Genomic DNA, 22,122 nt, shown 5'->3' on the forward strand with positions numbered 1-22,122 from the left:
GCCCTCTGCCACTCCATCAGGTACCTGCCCAGCCATGGTGGCTGGGATGCTTCCCCTTGGCCTTGGTGGAGGGGATGAGAGACTCAGTCTTGGTGATGCGCCTACTGGGCAGCAGCTTCCCGGTGAAAATGTCCAGGGCTGAGGTCTCTGCCACCGGGCTGTCCTTGGGCGGTGTTGGGTGGCCTCCTGGGTGGGCATGCTCTGGGGCTCTAAGTGGGAGACATTGTCACTTGGCTATTGCTGCCTGAGCTTGGTCTTCTTGGGCACTTCAGCTGGACTAAGAGGCTCCTTTGTTTTGCTTTGTTTGTTTTGTTAACCCTCACCAGAGGTTATTTTTCCACTATTTTTTTAGAGAAAGTTAATGGGAGGGCAAGAGACAGAAAGACAGAGAGGCATCGATGTGAGAGAGACACATGGATTGCTTGCCCCCTTCATGTGCCATGACCAGAGCTGGGGATCAAGGCTGTAATTGAGACAGGAGTGCCCATGACCAGATTTGAACCCCGGACCCTTTACTCTGTGGGCCAACACACTAACCCTCAGTGAAACCTGCTAGGACTCTGAAGCCCTTCTTGGCTCTGGGCTACATGGATTCCCCCATGTCCATTTTTGAACTGAAATGTGACAGGCCTTCGCAGTGTGGCCTGAGTTTGGGTTTGGTGGGGCTGAGAAGGCTGTCATCTTCTTCCCTGTCTGGACTACTGTCACTGGTTCTCCAGCATGTTAGACAGAAGGTGCGGGTCCTCCTCCACTCGGCGACATGATCTTTGAGGTCCTGCTCAGGGTCAAGGTCCTCCTCTGACACTTGGGCCCTGCTCAGCCAATCCACTACTTTCTGCTTGCCATGGATCTTGTTGTGACTTTCAATAGTCACGGCTTCCTGATCCAGGTTCTACCCATGGGAGGCATCTTCACTGGCCTCCTGCTCAGAGAAGCTCTCATATTCCTCCTTAGAGTGCTCATTTGTAGACTTGGTCTTGGGCTGGCCTGCATGGCGCTGTCCTCACTGTCAGTGGACTGGCTCGACATGGAGGAGGTCCAGATTCAGGCGACTTTGGGGGAGGCGTGCTGTGGGCCACCGAGTCTGAGACACTGTCACTGGGCTGTCTGATCCCCGAGGGCCCACGTGTTTTTCTGTTGGCTCCGGGTCCTGTGGATGCTTCCATCTCTGTCTGTGAGCTGGAGTGTGCCAAGCCTTCAAAGAACAGTCTGAGCTTGGGCTTGGGGGTGCTGAGGGTGCTGTTATCATCCTCCATGTCTGGGCCACTGTCCCTAGGGTTCTGCAGTGTGTTAAATAGAAGGTCCAGGTCCCACTCCAACTTGGGGACATGCTCTGCAGTGTCCTGTTCGAGTCCACAGCCTCCTCCAACACTTTGAACATTATCAGCCATGCCACAACTTTTTCCTTGATATTTTGTGGCCTGATAATGGACGTCTTTCCTACTATCCATGGCCTCTGCTTCTTGAGCATCCCCATGTCAATGTCCTCCTCAGGCAGGTCCGGTCCATAGGTGGCATAGTTGCCCGCCTGTTGCTCAGAGGAGAAGCTCTGATATACCCCCTCAGAGTAATTTACCCTTGGCTTAGCCTTGCATCTGTCCTGTATGGCACTTTCCTCCCAGTGGATGGGCTGGTTGGAAAGGGAGCAGATCCAGTTCTCGGCCACTTTGGCAGAAGCCTCCTCGGCCACTTTGGCCACCATTCAGGGGTCACTGCCTGACTTCGGTCATGTGGATGGCGCCCACAGGGAGTATCTTCTAGCTCTAGATGGACTGGTTATAAAGCACTTCCTCCAGTGCAACAGGACCTGTAGCTTGTTGCCTTCTCACAGAGGAAGTGGGGGTCCTGCGGTGATGTCAGCCCCAAGTCTGTCTCCAGTTGTTCACTGGGGAACAGCATACTCCCATAGGATGTACTTGGAGCCCTGCATCTTCACAGTGATCACCATAGATATGAGGTTGGAACCCTGCATCTTCATGGCAATCACCATGGAGATTAGGTCCTTCTCCAACTCTTGGAAGACCACCATCTTCATTAAGGTCAGATGCACAACCTGGGAACAAATCTGAGGCTGGAGCTGTCCAACTCCCGGGTAGCAAACAGGTTCTTGGGCATCGGTGTGTTGAACCTGGGCACAAGAGTGGGGGGTGGGGCGGGAGGTGTGGAGATCAGGAATATGGACGGCAAGGTAGCCACATATGCTTACAACATACAGGTCCTTCTGCAATCTGGGGTGATGGTTTGCCTTCCTGTTTTGGGATAGAGGAGGGACATTCCCTCAGGGGCAGTTTATGAACTGCCAGGTGGGTTGGGGGCTTTAGTTCAGACCAATCCCCTAAGTCCATGGTTGGCAAACAGTGACTCGTGAGCCACATGCGGTTCTTTGGCCCCTTGAGTGTGGCTCTTCCTAAGCCTTAGGTGTACCCTAATTAAGTTAATAACAGTGTACCTACCTATATAGTTTAAGTTTAAAAAATTTGGCTCTCAAAAGAAATTTCAATCATTGCACTGTTATATTTGGCTCTGTTGACTAATGAGTTTGTCGACCATTGCCCTAAGCACTCAGTGACTGTTGTCAGGAGGTGGGGCACAAGTGATCCAAGAACAGTGTATGTGCAAAGGAACCACATGCTCACTGACTAGCTCAGGGAAGGCCTGTGTGGTGTTCTTGCAAACTCAGACACCTAATGTTATCACAAAGGATGTTCTGAAGTGAAAACTTTTAAACGAAAAGCAGTTTATGGTGGGTAGTCATTTCCTAGGCTGGCATCTTCCCTGACAAATGTCAATCTTAACCTTAACTGAGCCGGTCTATTGCCTTTTGGCATCTACAATAACATATAATTTGGAATGTCTAAGGAATTTCCCTATTTCCAGACCCCTCAAAGCATAGGCAATGCTCTGCGGAGACCACAAATCCCCGTATAGTTACTGAGTTCATTGTTGACTTGTAACTATCCTATATCCACCATGTAAAAGAAGGATGTCTCTGTCATTTTACTGTGTATCCAGTCTCAGAGGATTCCCCACTTTGATTTCTCTGAAACCCTAATGTATCACCACTGGGTTTCATATTACCACCATGCATCTCCTGTTTTGATTGTAATGTTTAAAATAAGGTGCAAAACTGCCAGAGAGCATTATCTCAATCCGCTGAGATTTTCTTCCTGCCAATTGTTGACAATGAGACTTAAATAAACTCCCGAAATTCTTCACAAGATTGAATGTTTCCTACTTGGACATTTATTGGCGTAGTGTGTCAGGATTTCAAAAAAGCTCACCCAGGACCAACCTGTGGACATGGTGTTAGGATTCAACAAAGGACCCATTGAACCGCTGGTTCCCCACCCATCGAGTGAACCTGGGTGATTTTTGTCTTAAATCGATGACTTTTCCCTTGCTGGTGGTAGAGGGTAGATTTATTTGAGCTTTATTTTTAAATACTCCAGATAGAACTAAGATTAAGGGTTGATCGAACTTATGTTAAGACAAGACAGTAGGAAAAAAATGGGTAGCCGGTGTTAAATTTGGCTTTCCTATTGGAATTGCTTTCTGAGTAGTGGAGCCAAAAAAACCATTGCCGCTGAAACCGGTTTGGCTCAATGGATAGAGTGTTGGCCTGCGGACTGAACGGTCCCAGGTTCGATTCCGGTCAAGGGCATGTACCTGGGTTGCGGGCACATCCCCAGTGGGGGAGATGTGTAGGTGGCAGGTGGTCGATGTTTCTCTCTCATCGATGTTTCTAACTCTCTATCTCTCTCCCTTCCTCTCTGTAAAAAATCAATGAAATATATATATAAAAAAAAACCATTGCCATATAAATTAGAGTTGAACTCAATCAGCTCCAAAAATACAGGGCCATGTCCTCCCTCTGGTCTGAGTATTAAGTATTCTTACGGGACTAAGAATCTCTGTGGAGGTATGAGGTCATTCCTCATGACTTGCAGGAGCCGCAAAGCAAAATTAGAACACAATTGCAATTAAAGTGACTGGTTCTGGTGGGGAAGGACCCATTTGGTTTGGTCAACGGTATCCTGACCCTCTGGTTGTTTTAGACAGCAGGGTGGTAAACCGACGCACATTAGAGGGTTGAATGTGATTTGAGGGGTGAGAGCCTCATGGAGCTCAACCCATAAGCAACACATGTTGACCAACTACATTATATAACAATCCTACAAAATTTGCTCAGATTCTTCAGACATCAGAAAGAAAAGAAGAACCACATACACATACACACAACTACAAAACAACAACAACAAAGCACACCTAAAATTAACATGGAAAGTTGTGCCTCCAAGTCCAGGAGATGCCAGATCCCAGCCCTCACTAATATTCCTGATAAGAAGCTTTTACTTACAAGTGCTTTAGAGAAATGGGAAGATTTAATTAAAAAATATCCTCCTAAAAATGTCCAAAATGCAGTTTTATTTGTGTGCCTAAATTAATTTTGGGGCATGCAATAAAAATTAGGAAAATGCCAGGTCTAACATTAAACTGAATGAATGAATGGAAGCATTTCTTGATTTGGAAATCAGGAGATTCTAAGAAGCACATATAAATTCTTTTAAAAACAATAAAGGAATTAGAAATTTTAGCGATTGTCTCTGAACTCTTCTGAAGGTAATAAATGCCAACACCCCATTTATCCACCTTCTAGAGCTCCCCCACTATATTCTTCGCCCTATCCCACCCCTTCTTCCTTTCCCTTCAGTTCCCTCCACTATCACTTCCTACTGACTTAAGAAAAAATGAGAAAAGGAATTCTAACACTCCCTTTGGAGAAAAGCTTGTCTCAGCAAGAGAAGAACCAGCAACTTTTCCTGATTTTCTCAATGACCTTGATGGGTTCACAAAGGCATTTAACTGTTAGAATATGTAATCCTGGCTATTCTAACCGATTTCAATTAATATAGCTAACGGTTTTTGTCAGCAAATGCAACGCAATTTCTAAATAAGATTTTCAAGAAAATTCCTGTAGAGAAATCTGTCCAATGTTAGAATGATAGGAAACTGAAATATGATGTAGAAAAACAACAACAAACAAACCACAAACACGCGCACACACACACTCACACACACACACACACACACACAAATATAGGGTTGATTCATGGGTGTTTCCCCTTCTCACTGATACTTTGGGAGTAGGTGAAATTATCATACAAACAGAAGCCACTAAGACCCCTGTAGATACTGGGGCTACTCTATTTGTTCCTAACCACATCCAAATAATTGTCTTCTCCTTCAGAGTAAAGCTTCTGTGCAAATGGCAGGAATATTTAACCAATGTCTGTTTTTAATCAAAACCTGTTTCCAACTAGGGAATGTTATAGCAGTATTAGCAAGTGTCTATCTTTGCTAATAAACTCTGCCCCAATTCAGCTGATAGGGAGAGGTATTTAGTTTGTTTATTTGTTTGTTTTATGAAATCAGTGATACCCACACATGCTTTTTCCAGAAGGGTAATATGTATTTAGAAATAATTGAACACGTTACTGAGGCCAACAGAGCCTGAGATGTACCCAGCGGTGTGTCCTCAAAGTTGGGGTCCTAGCTGCAACCAGGTTTCCTCATGGGCTCTGGAAAAGGATCTGCTGGTGGAATCATGCACAGACATGACGAGGCATGGGGGAGATGGTGAGCATTCAGCAAGTAAGATGAGCCTTTGGCCAGTATTTGTCTGAAAAGGAGCCCAGAATTGGAACCATATGCATGCACCTTTGTCCAAGACCCACCCAGGGTGGAGGGAGCAGGGCCCCTTTGTTGTGAGGTCAGGCTTATGCAGTTCTGAACCCAACCCTCAATGGGAAATTGGGAAACTGATGTCCATAGAGTGGCAGATATTCCCCAATGTCCATGACATTCAGAGCCCAGATTTCAGGAATGTTCAGATCTTCCAGGCCAAGGCTCCCACCTCTCCAACAGAGTTGGTCTTGGCATTAGAAATCCTGACATACTGGGAAGCTCCTGCTTGTTCCTCCGTATCTAGGGGTCAGGGTGGCCTTTGTTGTGGGACCCAGAAAGAGCACTAGCTCTTTTTCTTTTACTAAGAGAAATATTTGTATTATTTTATTTCATTATGGTTTAAAGTATAACATATGTTTCCTTTTTTTGCCATGGACCTCTCCCCAGCCACTCCCACCCCTGAGCACATACCCCTACCCCCTCAATGTCTGTGTCCTTTGATTATGCTTATATGCATGCATTCAAGACCTTTGCTTGATCTCTTACTCTCTCCCCCACTCTCCCCTGCCTTCCCGCTGAGGTTTCAGGGTGTGCTTTCTGGTCTGTTTGAGGCTTCTCTGTCTCTGGGTCTATTTTTGTTCATCAGTTTCTGTTATTCATTATATTCCACAAATGAATGGGACCGTGTGATATTTATTTTAATCTGACTGGCTTATTTCACTTAGCATGATGCTCTCCATGTCCATCCAAGCTGTTGTGAATGGTCAGAGTTGTTTCTTTTTTACAGCAGGATAATATTCCATTGTGTAGATGTACCACCATTGTTTCCACTCATCTGCTGATGGGCACTTAGGCTGATGGGCATTTAGGCTGTTTCCAAATCTTAGCTATTGTGCTGCTATAAACACAGGGGTGCATATATCCTTTCAAATTGGTGTCTCTGATTTCTTCGGATATTTTCCTAGAAGGGGAATTACTTGGTCAAATGGGAGTTTCATTTTTAATATTTCAAATAAGCTCCATACTGTTTTCCACAATGGTTGCACCAGTCTACGTTCCCACCAGCAATGCACAAGCGTTCCTTTTTTTCCACCTAATCACCAGCATTTGCCCTTTCTTCATTTGTTGATGATAGCCAATCTGACAAGTCTGAGATGGTATCCCATTGTGTTTTTTTAAAAAATATGTTTTTATTGATTTCAGAGAGAAAGAGAAACATCAATGATGAGAGAATCATTGATTGGCTGCCTCCTGCATGCCCCCTGTTGGGGATCAATGCCCAAAAATGGGCATGTGCCCATGACCGGAATCGAACCCAGGACCTTTCCGTCCGCAGGCCAACACTCTATCCACTGACTAAACTGGCTAGGGCCCTTGTTGTTGTTTTGTTTTGCATCACTCACATGATTATTGACTTTAAACATGTTTTCATAACGCCATGAAACATATGAAAACAGAAATTTTTTTTCTTGTGACTAATAAAAAGAATTTTATTCAACTCACTGAAGTCACATGTCCACATACAACCATCATCACTGTGGCCAGGCCAGTGAGCTGTGCTGATAAATCCACTCTGGGGCCTTGACCCACACTCCCCAGACCACCTGGATATGGAAATTGGCAGCTGTTAGAAAGGGGAAAATGGAAGTCATGTCCCCCACAGGCCATTGTCAAATAAACTGTCAATTCAGGTTTCCACTCTGACATATGAGCTTGGAAGTTCTTACTCTCATCCTTACAATAAGAAAAAAGATGAACAATCCAAAAACTCAGGAAGTCATTTCAGTTCCACCAGATCATTGAAGTCATATGGCTATGAAATTAACCTCTGCCTCTGCAAACCACTGTCTTCAGGCTTTGTTAACACAATACAACCTAGCACTAGCATTTGTGTGTGTGCACACACAATCTCTCTCTCTCTCTCTCTCTCTCTCTCTCTCTCTCTCTCTTCTCTCTCTCTCTCTCTCTCACACACACACACACACACACACACACACACACACTAAATAAAATGACTCTGGGTGGAATTAAAAGGAAAACAGACACTGAGAAGGTAACAATAGGAAAAAAAAGAGGTTGTACACATTTTTCCCTGGTGACATTCCTCCTCCTACTTTATAGCTACTACCCTTCATGAGCCTGAATATTGCTAAGAAGCAATATTTTGCAGGCAGAAAAGAGACAGGATCTAACAGGCACAATGACGTATCAAAGATCAAGAAGAGGTAAGAATGAGGGGTTCAGAGACAGAGAGGCATTGATTGGACTGTCAGGCCTGGGAGGGAAGGTAGGGGAGAGTGGGGATAAGGAGGAGAGATCAACCAAAGGACTTATATGCAAGCATATAGGCCTAACCAGTGGACACGGACTGTGGGAGGTGAGGGCATGAGCTGGGGAGTAGGGGATAATGTGGGGATAAGGACACATATGTAATATCTTAATCAATAAAAAAATATATATAAAAAAAATGAGGGTTTGAGTCTGAGCCAAGGTCTGTCTCTCAAACTTAGTACCCTGGCTGCAGCTAGACCTTGTGGAGAGGGTGTGTTCGTGTCACTGTGTACACTGTTGGTGTTCCATGGAGAAGGTAGGTGAGCAGTCAGCAGCCCACAGGACTATCTATAGCTGTTATTCGGTGAGGGGAGTCAGGGAGGCAATTCCAAGAAGTGAGGTCACTTCCTAATAGAACTTGGAACCCCCGTAACCAGGCACCCACTTTCTAGCAACTGCCCAACTGCCACTCACTTGGCAAGAGACAGTTGACAGTTCAACATGTTCTCTTGTTGTCTTCCCAGTTATCGGGGCTCTGGTTCCCAGAGACCCCGCAGGGAGAGTTGTTCCAGATTCTGTAGACGGTTCAACACTCGTGCCCGACATCTCTGGCCATTTTCAAGAAGATCCCCTCAGGTAAGTGAAGGTGGCCTGGGTCAGACACATTCACGCCAGGCCAGTCTCCTCTGTGGTCCATCCCTGTGCAGCCCACATCCCTCCCCTTCATGTGGTGGGAAGAGGGACCTGAAGGGAGAACCGCGGGGCAGGAACAGTTTTTGGAGCAGTGGATAATGTAGAGGTCCTGCTGTGATCACATCCCAGGTCAGGGCAGGCAGGTGGAGATGGGGCTCCAGAGGGGTCCCTTATCTGTGCCAATGGGAGTCCCAAGCCCTCAGGCTGTCAAGCCTTTTCCTTGCCAGTAGAGGTCTCAGTAGATCACATTCTGTGTGTCTGGAGTGGAGGGTCACAAGTTTTAGAGAACCAGCAAAACAGGGGTCTGATGTTTTCCCCTGGTGACTGGGAACTGTCTTTATAGAGCTCCGAACAGGAGAACAGACCGGAGCCAACAGATGGCGTCCTCAACTCCATGCCCCTGCAGGAGGCACAGATACCTGAGATATCCTCAAGCCGGAAGCACCGCCGCAGGGTGAGTGGAGGTGCCCACTTGACCCAAACTCCTGAGCCCCAGGGAGTCAACAGGACCCAGGTTCCAGAAGGCACCCTGCTACTCCCCTGAGATCCCTCCTAGTGTCCAGTACCCAAAGGAATCTGGGTCCTTGTCTCCTCCATGTCAGGAGCTGGGGCTTCCCAAGGCTGCACATTGTATGGGGACCGGGACTGCTTATCACGGAGATCTATGTCTTTATTGCTGTGGGATCTGGACCTTAAAACCTTCCATTGCCATGACAATGGTGCCACCCTAAACATACCACATGTCCTAATATCCAGACCCTCCACCCCAGGAAAAGCCTCTGTGTTCTCATCTTACACTGGGATGTTCTGTCAGAAATAGCACGGGTGACACTCTTCATACAAGCATGTGCTGTCTTTCCTCTGCTAAGAAAATGACCTAAGATAGTAATGTGTTTCATATTCCTCACCTGCAATTCTACTTTTCCTGCCAAGAATCTTTTCTCTTATTAATGTGAAAAACTTTCAGAGCTGTGAAAAGTTTGTGTGTTCATTTGATCCAAAGTGTCGACAATTGCAAGCAAGCAAAATCTCAATGGGTTGAGAGAATCCCCCAGAGAATGACAATTTTGCACCTTATTTTGTACATTACAAGCAAAAGTGCACACTTTTGTGGGTTCCATGAAATACATGGGTGATAGACTAGGGAGAGAGGAGAAAGCAAAGTGGAGACACTTGTGTGATTGGATAAAGGGTAAAACGATAGGCACATATTTCTTTTACATAGATGGATATAGGATTGTTTCAAGTCAACAATGAACTCAATAACAAAGAAGGGATCTCTGATCTCCACAGAGCACAGAACGGTGCCCGTGCATGACGTGTCCAAAATAAGGAAAATCCAACGATATGTTATCATAGAGACAAAAAGGCAGTACACTGACTCAGTTAAGGTAAAGATTGACCTTTGTCAGGGTAGATTCCAGACAAGGATCTGACTACCCATCATGAGCTCCTTTTAGTTAGTGTTTTAATTTCAGACCATCCTTTGTAGTTACGTAAGTTCTCTGAGTTTGCAAGGCTGCCTTGCAGGACTTCCCTGAGCTAGTCAGGTTAGCATGGGGCCCCTTTTTCATTCACACATCCTCCTTTTGTTCATAAATCAATACAAATTATGCATTGATGATGAGTGTTAGTGTTATGTCTCGCTGAACAATGGACCATTCGGGATAAGGTAAGACTATAACCTTAAATGGCGTTCAAAGTGGAATTTTTATTATTAATCAAAATAAAAAGGCAGGTGCATGGGAGGCCATGAGATCCTATATGTCCTTGTTAAAAAATAGTCTGTATCAATTTTATATTTTGAGCTAACATGAGCAGAATCCCTTTGCTGCTTGTCTTAAGTTTTGGTATTTTGCCTCTAGTATAACATTTACATACCAGGAACAAAAGCAACAACATTAAAGCAGGAACACTGTGTAGGAATAGAAAATGTCTACTACTAGAGAAGAAAGCGCCTAAGGGAAATAAGCATCCCAGCCAACCAAAAAACTCTTTGCATGTATCTTCATAATTGTTTATTAAGCTAATTATATGTTTCCTTCTTCATCCACTGCCCCTTGTACTTATGCTATGTTTGGCCAGATGTACTAAGACTCTCTACTATTTCCTTATCATGATTGATCATTAAAATGTACTTGTCTAGTAGGTGGGAAAAATTAGCAGATATCGAAATTCAACTTTTCAGATGTAATAAGGAGTGTGGGAACAATATAAAAATCAGTTGATGTACATTTAATCAATAACAGTTAGGAGGTAGAAGAACAAGGTTTGAGCAGCAGTAATTTGTCAGCATCCAGGCCTTATTGACTTCTCGGGAAAGCTGTCAGCCCCCACGGCCAGTGGTTTCTCATCCTTGAAAAGTCTTCAGTCTCCATGGTGGATGGAGGGCAGTGTCAGTGACAGATGTCCATTTGTGGTTAGGCCTCTAATAAGGTAACATCCTTTTTAAAACCTTCGAGAGAGTCTTTAATTTATGTGTTTCAATAAACAAAATCTCCTGGTTGTAAGTTTTGGTCCTTGAAGTCTTTGTCTCTTGGGATTACTGTGAAATGAATGTCACTAATGTATCATTCCCTATAACCTTCTTAGTGAGTCATGGAGAGTAATGTAGAATGTCTGCTTTTAGTTTTCCTTATATTTGGAAAACAAAATGATTGAAAAATCAGCAGTATTTTAAACAGAGTCATAACAATAATTTCCATCTTCTCTTCATTTAGTTCCCTATCCATTTTGTTGTTTATCCTGGTTATTTGCTAGTATTTTCATGAATTCAGGTATTCCTTAGAGTTCTATACTTCTTCATTCAGTTCAAAGATGTGACCTGCATAGAAACCTCTTTCTTACAGTTAAGTCAAGCCCTGACTGGTTTGGCTCAGTGGGTGGAGCGTAGGCCTGAGGACTCAAGGGTCCCAGGTTCAATTCAGGTCAACGGCATGTACCTTGGTTGTGGTCACATCCCCAGTAGGGAGTGTGCAGGAGGCAGCTGATCGATGTTTCTCTCTCAGCAATGTTTCTAACTCTCCATCCCCCTCTCTTCCTCTCTGTAAAAAATCAATAAAATATATTAAAAAAATAAAAAAATAGAGTAAGTCATGAGTCCTTTTCATTAATTTTTCTAAAGATGTAACATATTTGAAAATGCAGTAAAGTAAAAAAATATCTATGAATGACAAAACCAAGTGGTATGGTTGTAGTTTTGATTGCAATGCAATTGATTAAAAAAACTGCTTTTTTTGGTAAACTATAACATTTCTATGCAATAATTTTTGGAGAATAATTACTGTAAAATTACAGAAAATGATAGCAAAAAATATATATGTATATGTATATATTTGGATACAATACACAATTTCAATATAAAAAGAACAAATAATATGTAAGATTTTCAAACATTGTCCATGGCTTCTTGTATTGAGAATTGGTTATAATTCATATAAACTTCCAATGTTTGTGCCACAAATACCCAGAGTTGAACTGCCAGACACCCTCACAGGGAACCATCCTCTTGGCTGGCCCGGTGTCGCTGACACCAAGACCACTGTCACACCAGAGAATTTCCTATTTGTAATTTCCTTTGAATCTCTGTACGTTCCTTCCTAGGGCAGGTTGAAATCTTTAGAACATCAGTTTCAATAAAAATAGATGGACACAAATAGCGCAGTTATTTTTATGTTTTAATGTGGTAAAGCTTCTCAGGAAATTTCAAGCATATTAAGTAGTCCTAAATTAGGTAAAAACATTTCTCTAGTAAGGAGAGAAAATAAATCCTTGAGGTATTCCAGGGCCCATTGGAATTGACTCAAAGTCACCTCCTGTTTAAAAAGTCTCTTACAATGGCATCTTTGGGGAGGTTGCAAATATACTTGTGCAAAAGATTATACCATGCACTTTTTGTAAATCTAAGTAAAGCAAACACAGACCTAGGGTAATAACTCTAAAAGATATTAATCATCCTTGCAAACAGTTGTAATATTAAATATTTTGTCCACACTACAGACTTCGCCTTAATTTACATAAGCATTTAATCTTTGCAGGCCAATAAAAAAGTATATCCTAGTAATGTCATATGGAGGCTGACAATTCACCACACATAACACATAGATGAACACATATCACACAAAGACTATACACATAATTTGAATTACTGTTTTAGGCAGAGAAATACAAGATGATTTTTATATAAAACTTTCACAAAATTTTATAGCCTACACCCCCTTTTACAAACCTTTCCTCAACTTTCACAAACCTTCTTACCCATTCAGAAATAACTATCCTTAGAGAAACTTACATTTGCCCTTTTCCTTCAAATACGATTCTCCATACCTCAAGCCTTCTACTGTCACAACTATATAATTTCTTCCAACTTAACTGGAACTGTTAACTCTTAGGAGCCTTAATTTCCAATGATAAGCACACAAGTGAACAACCAGCATTCCTTAGATTGACGATGATGAACATAGTTTAATTATACTCTTACATTCAAAAAACACACCTTCAACAAAGCACAAAACATTCCGTCAACAGTTCCAAATCCATTTTACAGACCGTCTGTTATAAAAAACCCAAAAGCAGGTGAGCGTGAGACTTGTCTAGAATCAATATGTCAGTATTTCATTTTGTTTCAAAATATGTAGATATTTAATAACTTTCATTAAAACTTACTATGTTAGAAAGAAATAGTTGAAATAAGCTAAAGTGATTTGTGTAGGTGGGTAAGGTATTATTTTTCTATTGGGATAAGACATATCTTCCAGAGATTTGTATTTTAAAAATGGCCAAGAGGAGAGGTCTTGGTGAACTCAGGTATTTTCACTTCAAAGGTTCTGGGACTTTGGTTGCATGAAGCCAATTATCCATAAGCCTCTGAAATGAATAGGGGAGGTTTGGGGAAGGTAAAAGGACTTGGTGGCCTTTGAATTGCTTCTGGAGGCTAACCTCTGGTCCTGTGAAGACTTCATTTGTAAAAGAAGGATAGTCATTTTCAATACCTCAGGGACTGGGTTGCCACCCAAATGTTGGCACGGGACTGACAAATTCATTTGCCCATTTTTGGATGGTTTCTTTCTATTTGGGAACATTTTTCTAGTTTCCAGAAAGCACACACCTCTGAGAGGTATAAAGGCTTTCAGAAATATGAATCCTCCATCCGTCTCCCCTGGGAATGGCAACACAGGTCCCGGCTGCAAGGTAGTCTTAAAGTTAATGGTGCCAAACCTCTCCATTACGCACTTTATATTGCAACCAGGTAGGTGGTGTGACAAAAGAAGATTGGATTCTTTCTTGAGGCATTAAGGGTCTAGATTCTCCCATTTGGTGAATATGTACCCCAAAAGAGGCCTCTCAAGTCACTGTGGGCTGGTTTTCCATCTTTAGACAGACATATGAGCAAGCCTAGTGTTAGAGGCATGCCTGCATGTCTCTGGGCTGTTTGGGGCCATTCTGAGTAGGGTGGGGACCCTGGTAAGCCACCTCTCAGGCTCTCGTGGAAGATAATGATGAAGAAGAGATGATTAGCAAACATTTGGTCAGTCTCAAGGTTAGTTTCCTCCTGAAAGGTCCCTTTAAAATCATTACTTTCCCTATTGGTTCAGTATCTCGTTCATTTATTCTAAGTATATATGTTACTATTCTGGAAAAAGCATATGTCAGCATCACTGATTTCATTAAAAAGAAAAAAAAAAAAACCTCACTCACTTAACAGGTGAATTGGGGTAGATTTGATAAGCAAACCATATATATTCCCATAACATTCCCGAGTTGGAAGGAAACAGGTTTTGATTAAAAAACAGACATTTGTAGGGAAGCTTTATTCCAATGGTGAAGCAATTAATTGGGTGTTGTTAAGAACAAATAAAGTAGCTTCAGTATATGCAGGGTACTTAGTGGCTGCTCCCCCTCCCCCTTTTTTAAAAATAGATTTTTATTGATTTCTGAGAGGTAGGGAGAAGGAGAGAGAGACAGAAACATCAATGATGAGAAAAAATCATCAATTGAATGCCTCCTGCATGCCCCCTAATGGGGATAGACCCCACAACTTGGGCATGTGCTCTTGACCAGAATCAAACCTGGGACCCTTCCGTCTGCAGGTGACGCTCTATCCCCTGAGCCAAACTGTCTAGGGCAGTGGCTTCCCTTTTAATGATAATTTAAAATTCTCCCAAAGTATCAGTGAGAAGGAAAAACACGGTTGGAGCAGCCCACTGCTTGTTTTTGTTTGTTTTCTTTTTCTAAATCCTATTTCAGTTTCCTATATCCCTAAAGTGAGGAGGCGTCTCTATAGGAGTTTTCTATAAACCTTATTTAGTAATTCTCTTGCTTTTGCTCCAAGAAACCAGGAGTATATTAATTGCAATATTTTAAAATAGCCAGGATTACATGTTCTATCAGTTAATTTTCTCTGTGAACCAATCAGGGCCATTAAGAAAATGGCGAATGTTTGCTGGTTTCTCTCTGGCTGAGAGCAGCTTTTCTCCAAAGGGAGTTGCCAGAATTCCTATTCTCATTTTCCCTTAAGTCAGTAGGGAGGGGGAGTGGAGGGGACAGAAGGGGAAAGAAGAAGGGAAGGGAAGGAACACATCTGGACAAGGAAGTTCTGAGAGAAAAAGATATAGTGAAGGTGCTCTAGAAGGGGGAGGATGGGGTGTTAGCATGTATTAGCTTCAGGAGAGTTGGAAGATAATCTCTGAAGTTTCTTGTTCATTTATATTTTAAAGGGAATATATCTGGGCTTCTCCTTAGAAGTTTCTAACTTCCAAATCAAGATATGCGTCCTATTCACTGAATCGGTTTAATTTTCAGGCCGGCATTTTTCTAGTTTTTTGTTTGATTTGTTTTGCCGGCACAAAATTAATTTAGGCACCCAAAGACAACTGTATATTGGCCATTTTTTTAGTTGATATTTTCTAGTTAAATCTTCCTACAATTACATTTCTGTAAAGCACTTGCAAGTTAAGGTGTCCTATCAGGAATATTAATGAGGGCTGGAGTCTGGGAGTTCCCAGCCATGAAGGCACAACTTCCCATGTGAATTATAGGCGTGCTTGTTGTTGTTGTTTTTATTGTTGCTTGGTATCTGCAGAGTCTCCGCACATTTTCTAGGAGTGTTATGTAGTGGGTTAAAGTTTGTTGCTTTATGGGTTGAGCTGTAAGATGCTCACTCCCCTGGAGTCTCATTCAACCTTCTTATGTGCCTCAGTTTCTCTCCTTGCTGACTACAACAACCAGAAGGGCTACTGGCACAGCTGGACTGCACCTGATTAGTGCTCCCCATTGAAGAGCCAATTAGTTTAATTGCAGTTGTGTGGGAATTTCCATATGGGGCTCCTGCATGTCATGAGGAATGACCTCTGACACCCTCTCAAAGATCATCTAAGAACATCTGAGATTCTTGCAGGAAGGAGGATTTCCTCTTCATCTTCTGAGCTGAACAAGTTCAGCCCTCACTTGTACAGCTAAGGTGTTTGCCCAGACTCTCAAAAGGCAAATCCTATAGAAAAGCCAGGGGTAAAAACCAGTCCCATTTTCCCTCCTCTCTCTCCTTAGCCTGGAATCTATCAACTGGTAACCTTTGTTCCACCAAGAGTATTACAAAATATGGCTCACATAAAGTCAGCAGCACAAGCAAGGGAAGGTCCCGAGTCCAAGAGACAACTCTCACAAGTTCACCGGACAGGCAGGGAACTGGTGTATCAATGGACCCTTTGCTGGATGCCAGCACCAGGTGTAGGTCTGCAGGGTGGTGCTGGGTGAGATTTTCTGGGATCCTGCAGTGTTGTGCCAAGTAAATGTCAATGTAAGAGGCATTCAAAACTGTGAACAATTGTTGAGATTTTATCTGAGCCAAACGGTCATTTGCCTTAAATCAAAATCTCAATGGATTGAAATAATGCTCTGGAGAATGGCAGTTTTCACCTTATTTTAGATATTACAATCAGAAGTGGAGATGTATGTGGGTTGCATGAAATCCATTGGTGATAGATTGGCTTAAAAGTACAATGACAGACACATACTTCTTTCCCATAGGGGGATATAGGATAGAACAGCCAACAATGAACTCAATAACAATGAGGGGATTTGTGGTCTCCACAGAGCACAGAGTGTCCAAAAAAAGAAAAATTCCTTTGACATTCCAAAGCAATGTTCTTGTAGATTCCAAAGGACAGTAGAAAGTCTCCGTTAAGGTAAAGAATGACCTTTTTTAGAGAAGATTCCTGCCTAGGTCCCAGTGACCCACCATAAACAGCTTTTAGTTAAAAAGTTTTCCCTTCAGAACATCCTTTGTGATAACTTTCGGTCTCTGAGTTTAAAAGACCACGACCCAGGCCTTCCCTGACCTAATCACAGGTTAGCGAGGGGCCACTTTTTGTGTGGCCGCAATCTCCTTCGATCTCTCATGCCCCACTTCTTGCCACCAATCATGTCCCTCCTCTGTCCCACCACAGGAGGAAAAACCATCAACCCTGAGTAGGAAAAGGACCGGTAGGGTGCCAGGAGCTGCAGCTTCCTCACGAACTGTGGGCCTGGCCAGCACGTCCACGGTGCTCAAAACACAGGTCCCCCAGAACCTGTTTGCCACCTGGGAGTTGGACTGCTCCAACCCCAGCTGCGTGCCCAGGTGGTGTAGTCTCACTTTAAAGAAACTAGTGATCGTCAAGAAGCTGGCCAAGGACCTCAACTCTGTGGTAATTTCCGTGAAGATGCGGGACTCCAAGGGCATCCTGAGGTCCCAAGAGATTGTGCTGCCCCGCGGTAGACCAGTGCAGACCAACCTGGCGCTGACCTTCTCCCTGCAGTACAACCACTTCCTCAAGGGAGAAGGGAACAAGCTACTGATCATGCAGGAGCAGAGGAAGTGATCTCAGAACAGAAATGTCCTGGGCTACGAGACACTGGCCACTGGTGCCATCCATATGGCTGACGTCATGCAGCGAAACCCCAAGTGTGGCCAGATGGTGAGCCTCTGCCGCAGCATCAAGGAATCCTCCACTACTGTGGCCGAGATCTGGATCTCCTCCCTGTGCAGTCAACCCATCGAACACAAGGACAGTGCCATGCAGGTCAGCCCTAAGGCCAAGTCGGCAGGTAACTACGAGGGGCAGGATGAGTGCTCCTTTTCTGAGCTGCAGCCCAGCTGCAGGGGAAAGCACAGACAGGACCTGCACAAGGATGACTTGGAGAAGGGGAAGCCAAAGAAGCAGCGGCAATCAATACGAGGGAACTTGAAACAGAAAGTCCTGGCGCTGTTTCACAGGTCCAAAGGGTCAGAGAGGGACCTTGGGTCTGACATGAGGGGGAAACGCAGGAAAAGTGACCCATACATGGAGGAGGATGAGAGCGTCCTCAGCATCCCCAGGCCCAAGCTCAGGCCATACTTCGATGGCCTGTCAGACTCCAGTTTGCAAACAGAGATGTGGGGCAGCCCCAGTGACAGGACCCAAACAGAGCCTCTGAGTCTGCCCCACACGCCTGAGAATTCGTGGGCCCGGGGAGGCAAGCAGCCAAGTGAGAGGGACAATGAATTTGTGGCCCACAGCACACCCACCAGCAAGGTGGACAAGATCCAGATCTCCTCCCTGTCCAGGCCACCCATCGACCATGAGGACAGCGCCAGGCAAGCCAGTCCCAAGGCTGAGTCCTCGGACAACTACACTGAGTGCAAGTGTGAGAGCTGCTTCTCGCAGCTGGAGGCCAGCTACCATACCGCTGACCAGGAGGAGGATGACTTTGATGAGGGGAATCTCATATTCACAAGGAGCACCCTGACCAGGCAACAGAACTACCACCAGAAAGTCCTGTTATGGCTGCACACAGTTCAAGTGTCGGAGGAGGTCCTGGACCCTGAGCAGGACCATGGGGAGCATGTCCCGGAGGTGGAGGAGGACCTGGACCTCCTGTATGACATGCTGCAGAACCCCAGTGACAGTGGCGCAGACACTGAGGACGATGGCAGCGTCCTCAGCACCCTCAAACCTAGGCTCAGGCCATACTTTGAAGGCCTGTTTAGCGGCCCAGACGTGAAGGACAATCACAGTGTCCTCAGCAGCCCCAATCCCAACCTCAGGCCACACATGGAAGGCATGTCAGACTCAAGCTTGCAAATGGAGATGTGGGGCCTCCACAGCGCCAGGATCCAAAAGGAGCCTCTGAGTTTGGCCCACCCGCCTGAGAATACGAGGGCCCCGGGAGGCAAGCAGCCAAGCCACAGTGACTCCCAACTTGTGGCCTACAGCACACCCACCACTAAGATTCGAATGGCCTCCCTGTCCCATCAGCCTATCGATGATGAGGCCACTGACATGCAGCCCAGCACCAAGGCCCAAACCTTGCATAACGACTTCGCAGGCACATCTGAGAGCTGCTTCTTGGAGCAGGCGGCCAGCTACAATGCCGTCCACAGGCAGTCCCAGGAGGACAAAGGGAATCTGATAGGAAGAAGGAGGGGCATGACCAGGCAAGAGAATTACCACCAGAAAGCCGTGGCATCTATGCTCATGGCCCAAGTGTCAGAGAAGGTCGTATCCTCAGAACAGGCCCTTGTGAGGCATGTCCCCAAAGTGGAGAAGGCTCTGGACCGTCGGTGTGACATTGTGGTGAGCTCTAGTGACAGTAGCCTCGACATGGAGGAGGATATCAGTGTCCCCAGCACCCCAAAGCCCAAACTCAGGCGATACTTTGACAGCATGTCAAGTGATAGTGGCTCTGACTCAATGGCCCACAGAATTCGCTCCCCTGGGAAGCAGCTGGCACAGCTGGAGGACAACCGGGAGGCAGGGTCCTCCTCGCAGCATTGGTTCACCAAGAAGCTGCCATCCATAGCGCGCTTCACCAAGTCTCTAGTCATGCCCTCCAGCAGGTCCAAGAGGAAGCAGGCTGGCCGCCGGGGCTGCGACACAGCCCTGAATGAGTGGGTCAACAGACTGGACAACGAGAGCCCAGACCCACAGAGCCAGCGGCAGATCCCCAGGAAGCCCGTGTGTGACCAGCTCCACAACATCCTCATTTCCCAGGACAAGATGCCCGAGAACATCATCCTGGTCAACACCTGCGACTGGCAGGGCCAGTTACTTTCGGACATCCTGCAGGGCCACACGCTGCCCGTGGTGTGCACTTGCTCCACAGATGACGTCCAGGAGGCCTTCAGCATCATCGTGTCACAGATGCAGAGATACTGCAATTGCAATTCCCAGGCCCTGACGCCTGTGAAGATGGCGGTGGCAGGGGCACAGCCCTACTTCAACGCTGTGCTGCGGGTCTTTGTGGAGCAGCTGTCCCAGCAGCCACCCCAATGGCTAGAATACATGCGCTTCCTGGTCATCCCGCTGGGTTCCCACCCCTTGGCCAGCTACCTGGGCTCCATGGATTGCCGCTACAACAACCTCTTCCAGGACCTGTACTGGCGGGACATGTTCAACAACCTGGAGTCCCAGAACACCTTGCAGGACACACAGGACGTTGTGTTGAGAATCTCTGAGTACGTTGCGGGGGCCAACTGTGTCTACCTGCTGCCCATCGCAGAGGCCATGCTCATGTCGAAGCAGCAGCGCCCCAATGAGAAGTCCTCACAGAAGCTCATCCCCTTTGTGGGGGCAGTGAAGGTTGGAAGACTGGAACCATCTGCAGCCATATTAGGAGACTCAGAGGATGTGGTCCCCTCATGCTCCAGTGAGCTTCTGTCCCCTACCGGGAAGGCCTCAGCCAACACACTCTCTCCCCCGTCAATGAGTGGGGGCCTGTCCTCCACCAGCCAGAGTGTCCATGCAGAGATGATGGAGCTGCAGGTCGATTACTGGACAGCAGCCCAGCCAATAGATACCAAGAGAGTAGCAGAGAAGAAACACCTACCTACCAGCAAAAACACACTCAAGTGCTTCTTCCAGTCTGTCCAGGTCAGCAGGCTGCCCCGCAGTGGTGAGGGCACAGCAACACCTGCCATGGCCATGAAAGTGGTCACCAAGGAGAGGAAAAAGAAGGCGCCCATGCAAACCAAGGACGAGGATGTGGAGTGCAAAAGCCAGTGCATCCAGGGCATTGGTCGCCTGGTTTGCAAGGCCAAGCACCAGCAGAGTATGCTGCCGGTCGTCATCGATGGCGTGGAGTGGAATGACGTGGCGTTTTTCCAGTTGGCAGCCCAGTGGTCCTCCCACGTCAAGCACTTCCCCATCTGCATCTTCGCACACAACAATCCCACCTTCTAGCCCTGCCCCTCCCCCTGCCCTTCACTCTGCCTTGGCCAAGCACAGAAGGACCCAGCTGCTTTTCTGTCAACAGTGCCGTTTACTATAGACACAGACCCTGGGAACCCATAAAGAAACCATTTTGAGTTCCAATGTGCTCACAGCCTGGAACCGAAGGGGGTTGCCCCTCACTGGGAGCTCCTCAATGATCTGTTCAGTAACCACAACGCTCTGGCGTGTGGGAGTCAGGAGGGCAGGGTTGAGCTGGAGCATCATGGAAGATGTGTTTTGGCCTCAGGATGCCCAACATTCTCAGTGAGAAGGGTTCTGGCCTTAAAGACCTGCCCTTGCTGGAAGCCAGGACTCCGCTTCCCTGGGAGACATCTATAACCTGTGCTCAGACTCAGAGCTCGGCAGACAGAGGTCAAGGGCTAGCCACTGATTGCAGCATTCTGAGCACAACATGGAGGCCAGTCAGCCCAGCCAACTGCGAAACAGCTGCCAACCAGCCAACTGGTCCAGCACCACCTACTCAGAGTTACCAGTGAACTTCAGCCTCACAGGCAGAAAGAAAAAAGACCTGTATGGTGCACACTCACTACACAAAGTGGTAGATTACCTGAGAAGGGAACCCACCTTCGTTCCTGTCTGTTACTAAAGAACATTTGCTACCACCCAACAGCTGTGGGACCAATATTTACCAGGTAATCCCCTCCCCCTCCAGAGCACATGGCCAGCAGGCCACCTGTTGGCTGTTTGCCTTCAGGTCACTAAAACTCCCTGAGTGTTTGTTCCTCTGAAACCTCGGTGAACCGGGGAGCAGGCACATAGGGTTCTTGTAGAGACTTGCTGGGGTCCTCCATGGTAAGTGTTCTCTGGGAGCCTAGACAGTGGAGAGGTCGCTGGAGGGGCGATGATTGAAACAAGTGGTCATTTTCTCTCCCTGTTGAAGAAGCCACTGCCAAATTTGTGATTCTCTTTGGGGCCTGAGGTTTAGCTCTTTTCTAATATTACAAAGAGATTGGCGATACTATTAGGGGTCTCTGTCCCAAGTGAATCCAGACTAGAGATGCCAGGGGTGAACAGTGGGGCCCAGGGTCACCCAGCAATCTGAGATGGGGCTGGTTTGGGCTCATTCAATCAGCACATATATTAGAAGCTCTGCCAGGTACAGAAATGTTTCTAGGCACTGACCATAAGCCAGTGCTCAGAGCAGACACCAAGCCTGCACTCCAGAGCTTCCTTCTGGTAAGGAGCCATTCAGTCACACTAGGCTGCACAGGCTCGTAGTGTCCAC

The 22,122-nt window shown here is 45.9% G+C and overlaps 1 protein-coding gene across 1 annotated transcript; it reads left to right on the forward strand.

Moving 5' to 3' along the window:
* The first annotated feature begins 2,044 nt into the window (after positions 1-2,044).
* LOC138994638 (phosphofurin acidic cluster sorting protein 2-like) lies at positions 2,045-20,846 on the forward strand. Its single transcript, XM_070394657.1, is given in 9 exon segments — positions 2,045-2,188; positions 7,807-7,910; positions 8,196-8,272; positions 8,481-8,592; positions 8,995-9,103; positions 17,094-17,893; positions 18,407-18,645; positions 18,727-18,846; positions 19,336-20,846. Coding segments are annotated over 9 exon segments (3,216 nt in total).
* The last annotated feature ends 1,276 nt before the right edge of the window (positions 20,847-22,122 follow it).

This window comes from Myotis yumanensis, unplaced genomic scaffold, assembly GCF_028538775.1.
Source record: "Myotis yumanensis isolate MYYU_CA2020_CCGP unplaced genomic scaffold, mMyoYum1.0.hap1 SCAF_16, whole genome shotgun sequence".
Classification (NCBI taxonomy): Eukaryota; Metazoa; Chordata; class Mammalia; order Chiroptera; family Vespertilionidae; genus Myotis; species Myotis yumanensis.